At 45.0% G+C, this 20128-nt stretch overlaps 1 protein-coding gene across 1 annotated transcript in view; it reads right to left on the bottom strand.

The window, feature by feature from the left end:
• TMEM8B (transmembrane protein 8B) overlaps positions 1–20128 on the bottom strand; it is a 287529-nt gene that overhangs the window by 164154 nt on the left and 103247 nt on the right. Inside the window, exon 4 of the mRNA XM_078677709.1 lies at positions 15912–16045. Within this exon, the coding sequence (XP_078533835.1) occupies positions 15912–16045 (134 nt within the window). The remainder of the gene's footprint in view (positions 1–15911; positions 16046–20128) is intronic.

Raw genomic sequence — 20128 nt, 5'->3', positions numbered from 1 at the left:
GTCTTCACACCTGTTAGAAATTATATTTTGCATTGCAGTTTGTCATTTTCTGATATGGTCTAGAACCTCATTGCCTAGATTGTTCAAAGGCCCGTTCACCTTAAGTGAAGCGTGTTACTCTTTATAGGCCCTCCTGTAGTTATACCTACATAGTCTGCCCCTGCTCAAATAATTCTGATTAGCATAGTATCTTCTCGTTATACTTTATATTAGTATTTCAATGATTACTCTGTCATTGTTTCTTTACAGTTATATCATTTACGTTATCTTGGTTATTGATTGCCTTATTTTACTGTACCTTATGCACGAAGCAAATGAACTTTAGATAAACATTTTAAACTTCCAGTTGTCCGTGGTCATTTCAACAGTATTTTGAATGTTATTGGTTGGGTTTGTATTTTTCTGCCTTTCTTTTTACAGCTAGCTCCCTGATTCATTGTGGTCATTAGGTACTCGCATCGGTGGATGGTAAGTCGGGTGCACTGAGAAATAATAGTAGGGAACACACACACAAATTGGTAGAGCTCGTGAAGTCACCTGATCGATGTATATGGTGATTTGAAAGTATATGGGCCCTGAAGCCGGAAACGGCGAAAACTATTGGTCGGGTGGCCTCGCGCGCTCTATCAGTTTTACTGGTAAGCAGAGGTATGGTTAGGGACTAGCTAAAGGTTAGGCAGGATTAGTTAGACTAGTTGAGTCGGAAGCTGCTAGTACATTAATGCTGCTATAAGAGCGGCTGTTCCGAGGGGACTGATCACTCTCTTGTGAATACGCTGCTGAAATAAATGAACTGTTTTTCATTATTATTCTTGTTCTTATATTGTTATATGTATTAATCCATGCGTTTGTCAACCGTTTAGTTTCTTGTTGTCCGAACTCCCCGGGGAATTGAAAGGGCAAGTGGTGAATAGAATCCATTGTCCTGAGGTCACAGGCTCGAGGAAAGTTAGGTGCAGGTTAAGATAACCGGGAAGCACTAACTAGGGTTTTCTGAATACATGTGTGAATAAATGTCAGTAACGGGGTTCATTGGCAAAATTCCCATAGTGGCGTAACCTGGTAAGGGTCACATCGGAAGAGTAGCAGGTTCCTCGGAGCTAGCGTGAAAGCAGAGGGGTCCGCTGGGAAACCTTAAACTCGGAATATATCCCGGAAAGAAGTGGATGAGTTTAGGGGAATAACAGGTTCACCGATGCTAAAGTGAAGGGTAGGCGGAAGAGATCTACTCGCAGCGAGTGAAAAGTAAATGGAAGTAGTTTACTTGCAGTAAAATAATTCTTTCTCTGTCTAGACACTTGAGCACTGTGGCGAATGTGTATTTGTTGTAAAATAACCAAGCACTGAGCACTTTAAAAGAAAGAAAGTTTCCGTTACCTTGTGAAGGGAGGGAGTCAGTCGCAAAGCGCCTCTGACGTCACTCTGTGCCGCGCTGGGATTGGTAGAAGCAGCGGGCGGGTAGCGGAGCTGAGATTGTAAAGGAGGGGTGAGCGCCAGAGCGTGGGAACTGTCTCACGAAGGGGCCGCGCACCCATTGGCGGAGATTATTTAGAGTCGCGCACCCATTGGTTGCACAGATTTCTGAAGCGCGTTCTGATTGGAGGTAGTTTGTAAACAAAGTTTAGCGTAGAAGTCGTATGTGGCACTCGCAGACTACAGGAACTCGACCTGATCCAAGGCACCTAGGGTTTGAAAGGGATCAGTGGAAAACTAATAGATACGATATTATGTACGGAACAAAGAGAAAATTGTCCCTTGTAAGTAAGGTGAAAAATTATTTTAAAACGGACAAACCAATTAAATCTAGAGAAGGTGTTCTTGTCCCACCACCCAATACTCCCGCCTCATTCATGATGTTTGACCGAGGATACAATACCTGTGTGTGGTTGGAGAATTGGGTGAAGTACACAAAAGATGACGGAGTATTGGCTTTTCCGTTAGATGGGACTTTCAATGGTAGGATCCTATTTAATTTAAGAACTCGGATGAATGAACTGCATCCCAGACCGAGACTAACGCAGTATGAGGCATTAGAGGAATGGGAGATTGAGGCTTTTGAAAGAGAAAGACCCCGAATGGACAAGGGTTTGACCAAGTGGTACCCCAGGCTGAAACAGGAGTCCAGGGATAAAAGGATGAAACAGTGGAGGCAGAGCATGATTGTTGAGGGTCTGTTTCCCATGCTGCCGGCATGTCATAACCCTGCAGCGGGTGAGAAAAGTACCGAAAAGTGTAAGCATTGGGGGGCCCCTGGGGAGTCAGATGATGAACTGATAGATGACATCTGTACCAGAAGTCCGCCACCTTATAACGAGGGAACCCGACCTTCCAGTGTAGGAGATGCTCCCCGACGCCACTTCCTCAAGGAAGAAGACAGATCCCTAGGACTGGGAGGGGGTGGTCAAGTATTGCCCTATTTTGAGAAACCCGAACCGGCGGAAACAAGGGATATATATCCCAAAGTGCCCGCAAGCCAGGAAGAAAAATATTCACGTACGAAAGTTTTCTTTCCCAGACCCTTGTATGAAAAAGAAGAGAAACCATCGAATTCAGGACTGCCTTTTGTTCAACCTCCACATGAGGAAGAACGCAGGTCCTTTAACACTGGAACTTTATTCCCGAAACCAAATTATGGTGGGGGACCAAGTGAAACGCATCCTACTGCCCCGAGTTTTACTCCTCCATTGACCCCACAGATATTACATGACACGACTTTAAGAAGGAAACTAGTGGAAAAGGAGCAAGAGGCTCTAGCTAGACAAAGGACAGACATAATTCAGAAAATCTCCCAGTTAAATACCAGTCCTGAGGCATTGACTATTCCAGTAACTATTGGACCAGTAGTCCCGTTATATGGAAATGGTCAGGGAAATCCGATTACTCCAGTTATGACCCCAGTCATGGCACCCCCGAGACAGGAACCGATAATCATAGATGATCAGTCCAGTGAGTGCGAGTCTGAAGTTGCGTTCTTGGACTTGCCAAACAAACCGACCGGAAAGGGAATGCAGCAGAGGCATAACCCTTTTAATGCGAAAGAAATTAAATTAGAGTCAGCAACAGGCACTAGGAATGTCTCTCTGGTAACTCCGGATGAAATTGAGAGTTGGAGTCGTGAATTAGAGAAACAGACTCCGCAAACGAAACCTTTAGACCTCTACAAGCTGAGGGTAGAAATAGAAGAATTAATGGCAGGAAATGTGGGGTTGGATCGATTGAATACCTACTCTGAAGAAGAATTGTCGTTTATATGTAAAAGCTTTACAAGGAACACCAGAGTGCTCCACGAAAAACTGACCGAAACAGCAGTTAGTATGGGGGTAGATATCTCAAAATCCAAGCCCTTACAGAAACCGTACAGAGCAGACTTCTCAGACAAAGATATAGAGCACTTGAATGTGGCAGGAAAAAAGCTGCAGATTAAAGAATTATTGGGAGTACTGCAGAAATGGGGAGATGTGGAAAGATGGAGAAGCAGGTGGGCGAAAAAGAGGGAAGAGGCTCGCTCCCGACAAGTGACTCCTGAATTTGCTTTAAGGGAGGTAGAGAAACCTGAACAGTTATGCCCCATGCGCGAAGTACCTGGAGGGAAATATGTGCATGTCCCCTGGTCTAGACAGGATATTGTGTCCTTTACGAACGATTTTCCAAAATTACGAGAGAAACCAGTAGACTGGTACAGGCAGGTGGAAAGGTTCGTGAAGGTGCAGAAATGTCTGTGGAAAGACCTGGATGGGTTTTTCGACATTGTGGTTCCGGTAGATTTATGGACCCAGTGTAAAATAGCCATAGACTGGCCCAGTGAGGAGTACCCGAGAAATAAGGAAACAGGGGAGCCATCAAAGGATGTCATGCGAAAATATGAGCAGGTAATTCAGCATTTGAAAGAAAAGGTGCCCGCAAAGGAAACTGATTGGACAAAAATAGATAGAACAACACAGGAAAGGGACGAGACAGTGCACTCCTTCTATGAGAGGTTATTGCAGGTATTTAAAACATACAGTGGTATTGATAACATCGATTTGAAGGACATGACGCACTTTATTTACAGGTTTGTAAATGGGTTAAGACCTGAAATTTGTCAGTGGATAAAGGATAATAAAATCTGTTGGCATACCAAGAAAATGGATGAGGTCCTGCGGTACGCTAAGTACTGCGAGGACGAGATGGCAGAAAAGAAAAAGGCCCTTAAGGAAAAAGTGATGTGGGCTCAAGTGAAGCTCGCAGAACAGCAGGAAAAACAATTAAGTAACATGGTTAAAAATGCTGAGAACAAAAGTCCTGGGGGAGGGGGTGGAGGAAAGCCCCGGCCCAAATTTAGCAGGGAAGAGGCTATGAAGAAATTTCCCTGCCATCAGTGCGGCGAAATTGGACACTGGCGAAACGAGTGTCCCCAATTAATAGATGATAATGCAAAAACACCTGATTTAACTTCACAGACGCAGAAAGAAAGACCAAGAAAGACTCAACCTCAGGTAAAAACAGTTCAGGTGCCTCGAGCACCCAAGCAGGTATACAGGGGAAAACAGGGAGAGGGTGAGGAAATAGAAGTTTGGGAAAGCAGTGAGAACAGAAATACAGCAACTTCGCAGTATCTGCTAAATGATACCTTCCTTTGTAATGATCAGTACTGACGGGGCCTGAGAGGGGAGGACGAGGAGTGCGTACTTGGCGCTTCCTTGCCGGTAGACCAGTCTGGACCATACATTGAAGGAAAGGTCGACGGAAATGATGTCACCTTTCTGTTGGACACTGGCGCTACCCGTTCTACTGTAAGAACAGTGGACGTTCCAAACCTACCCCTCTCGGGAGAAAATATCCAAGTAGTGGGTGTATCTAATCAATTGATTAGTACTCCTGTTACCGAACCAATGGAGATTTCAATTGGAAATTTTAAACAAATGCATAGGTTTGTCGTCTGTGACACCAGTCCAGTGAATCTACTGGGTCGTGATTTGCTGTGCAAAATGAACTGTACCATCTTTTGCACACCAAAAGGTGTTGAAATACAGACCCCGGATGAAGATGGCATTTATAAACTATTGTTACTTAGACCTGACTCAGAAATTAAAAGATTGACCCTGCAGGATTTGCCCCAAGAACTCCAGGAAGCGGTAAAGCCAGAGGTGTGGGATTTCACTGGAAAAGATGTGGGATTAATGAAAGATGTGGACCCCATACAGATAGCCATCAAGGACAATGCAGTATATCCTAACACTAAGCCCTACCGAATGAATGCTGAAGTGAAAGCAGGTGTCACTCTGGAAATACAAAAATTATTAGAAGGAAACATCATACAGGAAGTGATGAGCAGCCCATGCAACTCACCGATTATGGGCATCAAGAAGCCTAGTGGCAAGTATAGGGTAGTGCAAGACCTGAGAAAGGTAAACAAAATTGTAGTTCCTTGCTGCCCTATTGTCCCGAACCCTGCAGTGATATTGTACCAGATTCCTTGGGATGCTGAGTGGTTCACTGTGATTGATTTGTGTCATGCATTCTTTTCGATACCCCTGCACCCCGACAGCAAATTTCTTTTCTCATTTGCCTTCGAAGGTCACGTGTATTGCTGGAACCGGGTCCCTCAGGGGTATACAGAGAGCCCTTCTATCTTTAATCAGATCTTGAAAAAATGTCTAGAGACTTTGATCTTACCTGGGAACTCTGTCTTAGTGCAGTACATAGACGACCTTCTATTGGCGTCTAAAAGTCATAGGGACTGTGTAGTTGACACCATTGCCCTACTAAATCATCTGTGTGAGAAAGGGCATAAAGTGGCCCCTGACAAACTACAGTTCTGTGCAAAATCAGTGAAATATCTAGGACACCAGATAGAAAAGGGTGTCAGAAAAGTCACATCAGAAAGAGTGAGAATAATTCAAAAGATGCAGTTGCCCCGTACTCAAAAAGACGTCAGAATGTTCCTGGGTGTACTAGGATACTGCAGGCAGTGGATTCTGGGATTTGCAGTCTTAGCCAGGCCTTTGATAAAAATGACCACGAGAGGAATGCCAGACATTGTAGAATGGGACGATGAAAGCCTAATGGCTTTCACAAGACTGAAAAACTGTCTGTGTACAGCCCCTGCGCTGGGAATGCCAGATTATTCCAAAGAGTTTGCCCTATTCTGTGACACTCGCGATAATTGCGCATTGTCAGTCCTGACTCAAGAACATGGCACGACCAGAAGGCCTGTGGCCTATTTCTCTGCCACCTTGGACCCAGTAGCTGCTGGGTTACCAGGCTGTCTGAAAGCAGTAGCAGCTACCTGTGCAAGTTTGGAACAGAGTGAGTCCATAGTCATGGGACATCCTGTGACTGTGTATGTTTCACATGGAGTGGTAATTCTATTGACCAGAACTAAAACGCAGTATCTCACCCCTAGTCGGCTGACTAAATACGAGAGGATTCTTGTGGGTGCAGCAAATGTAAGCATTGTTAGGTGCGGTATTCTGAATCCTGCCACTTTACTCCCCGACTCCCTGGAAATGGAAGGTGGGGATGATGATGAACATGATTGCATTGATCTGACAGAGTTCAGCACAAAACCACGCCCAGACATAAAAGAAACGCCATTGCCTGAGCATGATAAAGAGCTGTTTGTAGATGGTTCCTGTCTAAGACATGAACTAGGAGGCCTGAGTGCTGCTTATGCAGTAGTCTCTTTAACAAAAATTGAAGAAGCAGGTTACCTATATAACATCAAGTCTGCACAAGTAGCCGAATTGATTGCTATGATAAAAGCTTGCAAAATTGGGAAGAACATACGCATAACAGTGTATACTGATAGTCAGTACTGTTATGGAGTTGTGCATGACTTTGGCCAATTGTGGCTACAGAGGGAATTCCTGACTTCCTCAGGTACTCCCATTCGGAATGCAAAAGTTGTGCATGACCTTTTAGAGGCCATCCAGTTACCCAAGGAACTGGCAGTGGTAAAATGCGGTGCTCATAAGAAGAGCATGGACAAAGTATCACTGGGAAACGATTATGCTGACCGAGTGGCCCAATGGTGCGCCAGGGATCGGTATATCGTAAATCCAAAACGAGGGGGGCCAGGAACCAGCTGCCAACTTCAGGTGTTTGAGGAAGTGCCTACATGGGATGAAGTGAGAGAGTGGCAGGAGTCGGCTCCTTGGCAAGAAAGAGAGAAATGGAAGGAGGATGGGTGTAGACCGAGACGTGTGGATGGTGTCATCTTGGGCCCAACTGGTATGCCTGTATTACCCCGACACTTGCTTGGCACAATGGCAAGATTAATACATGAAGGATCACACATTGGTAGGGATGCCATGATTCTGGTATTTCAACAGACTTGGTACAGTAAAAAGTTCAGGAAGGTAGCAGAGTCCCTCTGCCAGAGGTGCCTGTCATGTCAACAGATGAACCCAGGCAAGAGGACAATGGTTGAACTGAGCAAAATTGGGAGATCAGGGGGTCCCTTTGTAAGGATACAGATTGATTTCATCACCATGCCCCGTTGTGAAGGGAAACGATATGTCCTTGTCATTGTTTGCGTATTTTCAAAATGGGTAGAAGCTTACCCTACTCCCCAAAGTGACGCACTGACAGTAGCGAAGTGTTTACTAAAAGAGCTGATACCTAGATTCGGGGTACCATTCATTATTGAATCAGATAAGGGTGGACATTTTCAGAATGAAATACTGGCTGAACTCTGTAAGGCCTTTGGAATAAGGCAAAAACTTCACTGTGCATATCATCCAGAGGCTTCTGGAATAGTGGAACAAGTAAGTGGAACTATCAAAAACAGACTAGCAAAGCTGACTGATGCAACTGGCATGACCTGGGTGAAGGCCCTGCCCCTGGTCCTGATGGGACTGAGAAGTGTTCCTGACCGCAAGACAGGCCTAAGTCCCCATGAAATCATTATGGGAAGAGTGATGAGACAAGCATGGGTGCCAGGAAGCAAACTGTTGAGTATTACTGATGATTTGGTGCTTGAATACTGCAGAAGATTGGGTGACCAAGTGCGTTCTATCTCTCGCCAGATTGGAGACGACGGCATCCTCAATCCAACGACTCCTCTCCACAGCTTGGTTCCAGGAGACTGGGTCAAAATAAAGAAGCACACTCGATCAAGCTGTCTGGCACCAAGGTGGGGAAAGAAACGCCAAGTAATCCTGGTAACAACCACTGCAGTGAAGGTCGCAGGTATTCCCCAGTGGATCCACGCTGGCCACACCCAGAAGGTATTACCAGACAAAGAATTTGAAGAAGAAGGGCATCCAGCAGAGGACTCTGCAGGAGCCAGACCAGAAGCAGCTGACAACGAGCAGCCCAGCACCAGTCAGGCTGCAGGAACAGCAGACGTTGGCCCAGGAGTAGTTGACTACGAACTGCCAAGAATCCAGCCTGCTGAAGAGGTCCAGGAAGCTGAGCCAGAAGTAGCTGATGATGAGCTGCCAAGCATATGGCCAGAAGAATGGATACCGATGATTGATCTGACTGAAGATCCTATCAGAATAAGAGAGCGACTTAGTGAAGGTAGAGAGTGGACTAGTCAGGAAAAGCAAGGCACAGGCGAAGAACCTCAGCCGCCTGAGATTCACATCAAAACTGAGGAAGGAGAAGGTCAGACAGGGACAGAACAGGTGTTCGATACACCTCCACTAACTCCTGATGTGGATAAGGGACAGCTTAGAAATAGAGTAATAGTTCGAGCAGAAGAAAATCAAGAGATCGAAGTGCTTGAACAGGATCAGATAGGGTTAGAAGAACGGGTTCAGGAAACAGAAACAGAAACAGAAACAGAGACAATCGAAAGCCAAAAACAAAATATTCCTGAACAGGGCCAGATTAGTAACCAGGAAGAAGAATTTGATGCTAGCCCTGGAACTAGCGAGATAAGAGAAGAAGAAGAAGAAAGTGAAGCAGAATTGCCACAAGCTAAAGAGAACAAGAGGATAAGAGAAGAAGGTGAAGTCCAAGTACTCAAGTACTCACTAAGAGACTAAAGAAAAGAAACAACCTTGAGCCTAGGTTCATAAAGAGACTAAGGCTAAGGATAAAGACGGTGGAAGAAAAACGTGCAGAAGCAAGGAGAAGTGCACGGATAGCAGAACAAGAAGAAAACTCTTCCAAAAGAAGGAGTGAAAGAATAAAAAGACAAAACAAGAAGTACAAGTCTCCTGAATGGACACTCGTTTTGGAAGAACTTGAAGATCTTGATATAACTGACGTAAGCGACGGAGAGCCCGTCCCTGAGTACTCTGCTGAAGAAGAAGACGAACCACCGTGAATTTGCACAAAGTAAGCTAGCTGTGTAAAGACACAAAGAGGGGTCGAGAAACTTCTTCTGAGCCGAAATGTCTGATTCAACTGTGAATGGTAGACCAAATTGCAGTCGTTGCAAGACGTGCTGCAAGGTGTGTATATGTAGTATAGTAGTATTGATAGTAATTTGGATAGGACTAACAATCTTTATACCCTTCACTGTAAGTAAAGATATTAACATTGTCCCTACTGAAATTGTAAATACAGACAGTGAGGAGTTGACAACACAGAGTGTAGCAAGACATGAGAGAGCACTGAGGCAAACAAAACGAGACTTAGAAGCATCAGATGAGGGAGGACTACATTATCATGGAATTAAGAACAGGACACACTTAAATGTTTTTGCAAACTTGTTAATACACTATGTAGAGACTATGGAAATTGAAGATTGCTATGTCTGCATGAAGCTACCTACTTCTGTGGCTGAAGGCGTGACATACCATCACTTGCCATTAACATATGGAATCTCCTGTAGCATTTTAGCTAGTTTATTTTACAAAAGAGGACCGTTACAGTACTATTACTCTAATAATGACGTAATCTTTTCTGAACTTCCTATACGTGGGAACTTGAATCCTGTACATACCAAAAGCGACACCATAAGATATATGGGAGACTACTTCTTGACTATAGGTAACATTGACATAGCTGATGCACACAGAGATAACTTGACTTGTTCTTTGCGTGAACAGGAAAAGATGTTCCTGAACATGGCAGAGAAAAGAAGAATTAAAATACAAAAGAAGGCTAATGACGAAAGTCAGAAAAAGCCAAAGTGGGCAGAGAACATGGAAGGCACCTCAAATGGTGGGGCGGGACCTGCTCTGTTGCTGGATTTTGAAAAGAAAGGCAAGCTATGTCTTCACCGCGAGAAGACTAGCTATTATAATAATGTTTTCATTGGTTCCAGTGAATGCGAACATAATTACAAGGTAATTGGAGGTTGGGGTTTCAAAAATGGGTCAGAGCCTGTGTTTCCTGGAATTTATTATATTTGTGGGGACAAGGCTTATTTCAAATTGCCGGATCACTGGTATGGAAGCTGCTATTTTGGCATTGTCTTCCCGAAAATATACCATGTGAATGGAAAAGCTGGAAGCAATGAAGATACTAATCGCTTAGTGCGTAGTAAAAGAGAAAGTATAGGTGAAATTATGGGTAGTATTTTCAGTGCACTGATACCTGGAGTGGGAGTGGTTCTGAACACTCACAGAATTTGCAAATTGTCTACTATAGTAGATGTGCTGTCTACTGAAACAGCTCATGGATTTCTGCTGGTCAATACCGAAATGGTTGCGATCAGATCGATGGTTTTACAGAATCGACTTGCTCTTGACACCTTATTAGCGAAAGAGGGCGGAGTCTGCCGGATGTTGAAGGCGCAACATTGTTGCACTTATATTCCGGATAAAAGTGTACAGATCAAAAGATATGTGAAAAACATTACTAATTTGACAAAAGAACTCAAACCACTCGAGGTTGATAGTGCCTGGAAGAGACTGGTAGATGGTCTCTCAAATGTAGGTCATTGGCTTGCTAGTGTAGGTAAAAGCTTATTGTTCAAGATAGTGATGCCAATTGGTATTATAGGTCTTATTATATTTTTCATTTTTATCTGTTGTAAATGCCGTAAGCGCACCAAGAAACACGAGGTAAATGCAAGAGGGTTGAAACGGAGTGTGGATGAGATTGAATTGGAGGAAGTGAATGATCAGATATACAAAAAGGTGAAGACTTCTCACCCTACTAGAACTGAGAGAGAAAAGTTAGAACGATTGCTGGAAGAGATAGAACTTTATAAGGTGTGAAAGAAAGTTGGCATCTGGTTCCATTTTTTTGTGATGATAGTAAATATCATCAAAGAGGGGATTGATGAAGCAAAGCTTCGCATATTTTGCGGCTTGCCGAAGTCAAAAACCTCGTTTATGTGTAATAAGGTAACATAAGTATGTTTTACTAACGTTTATTTTTGTTTAGGCAAAGTTTATGAAGCTTGCCTACGTGTATTTCTAATACACTTACCCCGTGTACTTTAACATGGCCGCCGCTTGTATTTTCGTTACTGCGCATGCGTCAGCCACACTCACGTGTCCTGACGCGTCTGCAGAAGTGGAGGGAAATTTATGCGCATGCGTAATTCATAGCTGTGCTCATCATGTGGTACTGCTCGTGCCACTGCTCTTGTGCTCGTATCAATGTAGCTAACATTTAGAATGCATAAGTTTATTTCTTGATGATGAGTTAAAAGTACAAACCCTGTGATGTGTTTTCATGATGACATTATTATGTATTAATTTGTTTTCGCTTACTTTTCATGTATCGCGGGGAATGGGGGTCTGTCTGTACTGAGAGCCATCTTGGAGGTCCCTTCTGCGCAGATGCGACTTTCCGGGGACCTGACAACCTTGGCTGATGGAACTTAGCCAGCTGGCAGTAGTGGGCAAGATGCTCCTGAGAACTGACCTGCAAGCTCGGCTGAACGGAGTCACATGACCCTGCTATGTTACATTGTTAAATTGTCATTGTATTTCTGCACAATTTCTCCTGGGAACCTCAAATTTGCTAGGCGGTACCCAAGTATGCTAATGAAGGCTTAAAATCTTGTATTGTGATTGGTGTGTTACCCAAATCCTACCTTAGGACCAATCGAAATTGAGGGATTCTGACACTTTGCAACATTGGGGGGTGGTACACTGTCCCCAACCTGTATATCTACCCTGGGTTCACCTAGGGAGCCGTCCGACTTGTCTGGTTTAGCTGACCTGTCACTGACCCATCGTACTCAATAGGTGACTGAAGATACAGAGCGCTGCGGAGCACTCTGCCCGAATTTGACCATAGACTAAGGTTCTACTGAACCTTAAAGTGCTGGTGAAGCACTTTGCTGGGAGTTCGTTGACCCAATCGGGGTCCTGATCGATAGCTGCAGAGCGGGTGGAGCGCAGGCGTTGCTTCCGAACTGTGGATTCCGGTCCTGTCCTGAGAGGTCCTGTCCTGAGGGTTTGCTGTTCTGTCCTGAGGTCCTGTCCTGATTCCTTATCCGAGGGTATCCTGTCCTACCCGGGGTGTCCATTCTGCACCTGCTGTCCTTTGAAGGGTATCCTTCCTTGAGGGTTTCCTGTCCTTAACTGACCCGTGGCCAGGGTTTGGTTTCCACACCTTTTTAGGTAAATATTGATCTGAACCTCTTAAATCTTGCACCTTCTGAATTTCTAACTTTTGCTTTAATAAAGTTCACCATTGCATATGTTATTTTTCCATGTCTTTTCCGCAACTATTAAAAGTCATTTGCATTTTTCCCTAAGTTTGTTCCTATGTCTTCACACCTGTTAGAAATTATATTTTGCATTGCAGTTTGTCATTTTCTGATATGGTCTAGAACCTCATTGCCTAGATTGTTCAAAGGCCCGTTCACCTTAAGTGAAGCGTGTTACTCTTTATAGGCCCTCCTGTAGTTATACCTACATAGTCTGCCCCTGCTCAAATAATTCTGATTAGCATAGTATCTTCTCGTTATACTTTATATTAGTATTTCAATGATTACTCTGTCATTGTTTCTTTACAGTTATATCATTTACGTTATCTTGGTTATTGATTGCCTTATTTTACTGTACCTTATGCACGAAGCAAATGAACTTTAGATAAACATTTTAAACTTCCAGTTGTCCGTGGTCATTTCAACAGTATTTTGAATGTTATTGGTTGGGTTTGTATTTTTCTGCCTTTCTTTTTACAGCTAGCTCCCTGATTCATTGTGGTCATTAGGTACTCGCATCGGTGGATGGTAAGTCGGGTGCACTGAGAAATAATAGTAGGGAACACACACACAAATTGGTAGAGCTCGTGAAGTCACCTGATCGATGTATATGGTGATTTGAAAGTATATGGGCCCTGAAGCCGGAAACGGCGAAAACTATTGGTCGGGTGGCCTCGCGCGCTCTATCAGCACCACTAAGCAAGGATGGTTTAAAAAATAGCAAAGTCAGCTCCTACTAGTGGTACATGTATGACTGCTGTTAGCGGTACATGTATGACTGCTGTTAGTGTTACATGTATGTGCGTGAAGGACTTCTCACACCCCTTCCCTTCAGAAGGCCCGGGCACCTGCTCATTACTCACTAACTTTCAGTTTCTATTTTACCAAGACTTCTCGCTCCTATTTATTTGTGTTGAGAGAAAATGTATAAAAATATTTGTAAATTGTGTGAACTTTAGTATTACTCGATGCAGATGATCAACAGAGAATCTCTGGTCCGAAATTGCCTTGCACTACTTTTGACAGCTCCCCGGCAATTTTGCAATAAACTCACATTAGGCTTAGAAGGAGTGTTGTGTCTTTTTTGCACACTTCTGCTTCATGAAAAAAGAACAATGCTTTTTCGCCCGTCCTAAATACACAGCCAGGATGGAAGTAGGACACATCCTTTTATGCGCAGCCAAGATGGTAGTGGGACACACACGTTTATGGGAGGAGAGTGTTGCCATTTTAGCTTCTTACCTTTATGTTTTATGAACGTGTGCTTGGTTCACAGGCAGAATGACATTTAAATTCCTACTCTATCAGAGTTTGCTGAGCTTATGTTGGGGAAAGTTTGATTTCACATTATGTTGACTCAAAATGATTTCCGTAATTGTGTCCAGGGAGTGGGAGCTTTGAGTGTTTTTAGACAGATCTGTGAAGAGAGAATTGCGTTTGGAGAGGCCCCAGTGGGTGGTGGATTAATAGATACTCTTGGTCATTGGGTTATGAAGTGCTGACTGCTATGGCTGCTGTGTAGCGGCATCTGCTACGGTACTTTATGCATTGTCAGTTCAAAGTAAACTTACAGAAAGATTTGAGACATCTTTTGATAAATAATAGAGGTACTGTTTCTAGTCCTTTTTTATTTATAAAAGTGAGGAGGCATATCTCCTATTCATTGTTGCGTTGTCACCTTGGTCTTTTGTTGTCTAAGAAGGGAGGTGTGTGGTATCTTGTTGTCCTTTGTGAGTGATCTTGTGGTGTAACATGGTGTGGATGAGCGTATTGTGCACCCTGGGAGATGGAAATGGCTCGCTCTTGCAATCTCCTGTACATGTCGAGTTGTCATAGAGATGCCCTCAAACCATTTTCTTACCTACTCGTTTCGTCCCATACAGAGGAGGTCAGCGCTGAGTGTGAGTACAGCTTGATATGAGGCTTTGCATCAGAAATTCTTGTACTACACGAAAGCAAGACAAACTACGAATCCCAGAATGCCACTGGACTCTCGCGAGACTTGCAATGGTGGTGGCCATCTTGAATAAATAGAGTATACGTTCCTTGTAGGTCAGACCGTTCTGTGCTAGCGAATCATTATTCTTAGCTGCCACGGCACAACTGTAGGTGCCAGTCGATTGGCGCGCGTTGTGCTTCATCTGGAGGTATCGGAGAAAGAATACAGGGAAGAATTCTGGGATAGCTCTAAAGGTCAAAGACTTAGGGCCAGATTCAGACCTTGGTGGACGGGTTACTCTATCACAACGGTGACGGATATCCCTTCTGTCAAATTACACATCCCATTATATCCTACAGGATTTATATTTTGGCGGACGGGATATCTGTCCCCGTGGGACAGAGTAACACATCTGCCAAGATGTAAATCAGGCTCTCAGACTTGGTTTTGAGGGAGAGGATGTGGCCTAATGGCTAGGGTGGTCGACGTTGGAGCTGGGGAACCCGGTTCGAGTCTCGGCAACGACGCTCAACATTCTGCGATTCTGGCCAAATCACTTAATCTCCCCCTAGCTAACAAAAAAGAATGTGTCCTCATGTAATGCAACTGGTGCTTGTGTAAAGCGCTCTGATACCCGTTACCTTCGGGTCAAGATTGTGCTATATGGAACTCCATTAAAAAAAAAAATCATTAAAGCCATCCTTTCCATGGACTATGAGTTTATTCGCACTTGTTATCTTGTAAGAAGAGGAATCCCAAGTCGCACATGCTCTGTTTATAGTGTTTTTGAGGCAGAGGGCATTTGTTGGCAGAGACTGCTATGAGAGACCGCAACCTCCTGGCGGAGTGTAGAACTGGCGGTGAGTTGTAGCCTGTGACTGGTGCCGTCTGTAACTTGAATAAAGAAGCTGCCTTTGTACCACAGGTAAAGGGCTTGGCTATGTCTATATTGTTATCATCGTTATTATTATTATTATTATCTTCATCACCATTATTATTATTATTTTTATTATGCCTCTTCCTTAACCCTTTCTGTGCTCATGACGGCTCCACCCTGTCATGAGTCACGGGTGGCGTCTGCTCATGACGGCGTGGAGCCGTCATGCCCCTGCCGCTCCGCTCATGCGGCACTAATTCCCCACCTGTGCGGGCAAATTAGTGAGTGGGCATGGTCATGACGGCTCTATGCCGTCATGAGCCAACTCCACCCGTGACTCATGACGGCGTGGAGCCGCCATAAGTAACGGGCTGCCACGCCCACCCCCTAGCCCCGCCGTGGCGGAATTCGCGGCGCAGGGAAAGGAGTTAAGGATTGAGGCCATCAGGTGCAGTTTCATAATGCATTGTCATTTTGGGAACAATCAGACTGAATTACCGACATCCCACCTCATTTTAGGAAGAGGGCACTGAAGAGAGACTTACTTGTACAGAGCGGATCTGTTGTGCGGCTGGATCATCTGCTCTGTGATGTATCCAGGATACAGTACGGGGATCCCAATCAAGCGCTGGACAATCAGCTGGGGCTGGAACAAGTACTGGCACTCATCGTAAAGACCCTGAAGAAGGACAGGAAAGGTAACAAGCATGAGCATAGGGAGAAACATATTGGCGCTTATGACAGAGACCCTGAAGAAGGAAAGGAAAAGTCACAAGCGTGAGCAGATGGAGAAACGTACTGGCACTCATCGTAAAGACCCTGAAGAAGGACAGGAAAGGTTACAAGCGTGAGCAGAGGGAGAAAAATACTGGCACTCATGTCAGAAACCCTCAAGAAGGAAAGGAAAAGTCACAAGCATGGGCAGAAAGAGACAAGTATTGGCACTCATCACAGAGACCCTGAAGAAGGAGAGGAAAGGTTAGAAGCGTGAACAGAGGGAGAAACGTACTGGCACTCATGACAGAGACCCTGAAGAAGGAAAGGAAAAGCCACAAGCATGGGAAGAAAGAGACAAGTATTGGCACTCATCACAGAGACCCTGAAGAAGGAGAGGAAAGGTTAGAAGCGTGAACAGAGGGAGAAACGTACTGGCACTCATGACAGAGACCCTGAAGAAGGAAAGGAAAAGCCACAAGCATGGGCAGAAAGAGACAAGTATTGGCCCTCATGACAGAGACCTGAAGAAGGAGAGAAAAGGTTACACGCATGAGTAGAGGGAGAAACATATTAGCACGCATGACAGTAATCTGAAGAATGAGAGGGAACGTCACAATCATGAACAGAGAGTGACTAGTACTGGCACTCATCACTGAGACCCTGAAGAAGAAGAGGTAAGGTTACAAGCATGAGCAGAGAGAGACAAGTATTGGCCCTCCTGACAGAAATCTGAAGCAGGAAAGTAAAAAGAAGTCAGTCATGAGTAGAGAGAGACTAGTACTAGCACTCTTACAGACACCCTGAAGAAGGAGAGGAAAGGTTAGAGACATGAGCAGAGAGAGGCAAGTACTGGCATTAGTCATAAAGACCCTGAAGAAGGTGGGGAAAGATTACTGGCATGTACAGAGGGAGAAACGTATTGGCACTTATCAGAAAAACCATGAAGAAGAAGAGGAAAACTTGCAATCATGAGCAGAAAGAGACAAGTATTGGCACTCATGACAGAAACCTTAATAAGGAAATGAAATGTTACAATTGTTTGCAGAAGGAGAAACATACTGGCGATCATCACAGAAACCCTGAAGAAGGAAAGGAAAAGTCACATGCATGAGCAGAGGGAGAAACGTATTGGCACTCATAACAGAAACCTGACTAAGGAAATGAAACGCTACGAATGTGTGGCGAGGGAGAAACCTACTGACACTCATCACAGAAACCCTAAAGAAGGAGAGGAAAAGTCACAATCACGAGCAGAGAGGCCTATTTCCGTATCCGTAAATCGCGGATGGGGGGTCGTTCTTTTAGGTATTTAGCCAGCAAACAATGGAACGAACTCCCCATTGAACTTCGGATGGAACCTTCGGAAACACTGTTCCGGCTTAAACTTAAGACCCATTTGTTCCCTAAAGATTAGAATGGGGGGGCCCTGTCCATCCGTCTCCCCTTCTCTGTGGGTCTGTGTTTAGGAGTCCTTTGGACTGCATCCACGGCGCAGGGACGCACTGTTTCTCTAGTGCAACCAGGCGCTTTACAAATGTTTTTATTATTATTATTATTTAGCTGGCAGTGTTTGCATATAGGGTAACTGGCCTAGCTGGCAGTGTTTGCATATAGGGTAACTGTCCTAGCTGGCAGTGTTTGCATATAGGGTAACTGGCCTAGCTGGCAGTGTTTGCATATAGGGTAACTGGCCTAGCTGGCAGTGTTTGCATATAGGGTAACTGGCCTAGCTGGCAGTGTTTGCATATAGGGTAACTGGCCTAGCTGGCAGTGTTTGCATATAGGGTAACTGGCCTAGCTGGCAGTGTTTGCATATAGGGTAACTGGCCTAGCTGGCAGTGTTTGCATATAGGGTAACTGGCCTAGCTGGCAGTGTTTGCATATAGGGTAACTGGCCTAGCTGGCAGTGTTTGCATATAGGGTAACTGGCCTAGCTGGCAGTGTTTGCATATAGGGTAACTGGCCTAGCTGGCAGTGTTTTCATGTAGAGGAATCTGCCTAGCAGGCAGTGTGTGTATGTAGGGGTACCAGCCTACCTGGCAGTTTCTGCATGTCAGGTATCACCCTAGCTGGCAGTGTCTGTATGTAGGGGTACTGGCCTAGCTGGTGGTCATTGCATGTAGGGGGACTGGCCTAGCTGGCAGTGTTTGCATGTAAAGGTATCAGCCAAGCAGGCAGTGTATGCATCTAGAGGAACCAGCCTAGCTGGCAGTGTTTGCATGTAGAGGAACCAGCCTAGCTGGCAGTGTTTGCATGTAGAGGAACCAGCCTAGCTGGCAGTGTTTGCATCTAGAGGAACCAGCCTAGCTGGCAGTGTTTGCATGTAGAGGAACCAGCCTAGCTGGCAGTGTTTGCATGTAGGGTTACCGCCCCCCTCCAGAGAACCAGAACAGATTTAGGCCAATTGATAATAAGCCCCAAAGCTTCTCTGTAAAACACAAGAATCTACAGCACCCTGGGGACTATGGACGATGGGCGCGCTCTGCAGAGAAGCGCGTCATCAGCGTAAAGTGCGATGTGGTGGTGTTCCATTGCCCCCCCAGTCGAAGTCCCACAGCGAAGCATCACAAGGAATCCAGCCTGCAAAGGGCTCGAGCAGGAGCATAAACAGGAGTGGAGACAGAGGGCATCCGACAGGGGTATCTGACCAATCAGGAACGGGGCAGACAGAGTACCATTATATACCCGCACTGGAGCCTTCGGGTTAGAGCACAGCACCCGCTCGAAGGCTCGGGCCTCATTTATGAGGCTGTGCGTCACTTTTACGCCGCCGTGGGTCACTTTTTGTGACGCACCAGTGGCGTAAAAAATGTGCCTTGTTGCGCCATAGTTACAAAGTGACGCATCTAGGTAGATGCGTCACTTTGTAAACCCCTGCGCCACATTATACCTGCGCCAGGCATAATGTATGCAAGGGGGGCGTTTTAACGCAAGTAAGGGTCATGGGAGTGACGCAGTGAAATCTATAAGATTTTACTGCGCCAATTCTTGGCCGCTAATGCATCAACATCTTACGCCTGCTTCATGGCAGGCGTAAGACTGATGCAGGAACTAACAACATGGGACTTGCCCATGTGAAAGGACACATTGCTGGAGCTGCGTCACTTTTGTGACACATTCCAGCAATGCGTCACTTTTGCGCCTACAGATAAGTCAGAAAAACGGACGTATCTGTAACTCCTTGCGACATGATACGTCATGCTATAAATATGACGCATCAATCATGACGCAAGGAGTGCGCACTGAGAAGTGACGCATCGCTGCTTTCATACAGCGATGCGTCATTTCTCATAAATGAGGCCCTCGGAATCAGGGGGCCAGACCCCACCCTGATGGGATCCCCACCCACCCTGATCGGCGTTCATACAACGAGTTGATGAACTGAGAAACGGCCCGCGCTAGCCGTTCCCATAAACATCAGTTTACCCAGCTGACAAATGTTACATAAGCGTTATTGTGCATCCTGGGGAGTACAAGAACAACATTCAAAATACAAATGGTTGAATCACAAGCGAAATCATTGATATAGCATTGCTTAATTTACTTATTTAAAAAGATGAACATCATAGTAGCACGACCTTCACATATCAAGTGATACGCCTCGGTTTAAGGCTCTATCAATTACAGAAATTCTCACATGAGAATAAAGAATCACTGGTAAATTTAAAAGCCAATGTGACATTCGGGTTACAAAGTTTAGGGGCATCAAGAAGGACGTTAAAATTATCGCCACTTTAGCGGCAGAAAACTGCCGATAAAGCGGTGAAATTGGGCTTCATGATATGCACTTGAGAATTCCAATAGAAGCCCATGTTGACACCAGAACATGGGCTTCTATGGGAATTCACAAGGGCGTATTATCAAGCCCATTATCGTCGCTTTAGCTGCAGTTTCCTGCCGCTAAAGCGGCAATAATTATAACACAGTTTCTTGGTAATATGCCCCATAGTTACTGAACACGTGGACCATCTGATTGAATCCCATTTTGACGTGATTCAACCAGATGGTCTATGCAGGGACGTGCTGTCGCTGCTGATGACGACGT

This window comes from Lissotriton helveticus, chromosome 2_1, assembly GCF_964261635.1.
Source record: "Lissotriton helveticus chromosome 2_1, aLisHel1.1, whole genome shotgun sequence".
Classification (NCBI taxonomy): Eukaryota; Metazoa; Chordata; class Amphibia; order Caudata; family Salamandridae; genus Lissotriton; species Lissotriton helveticus.
This window is presented reverse-complemented; position numbering and strand designations above follow the sequence as displayed.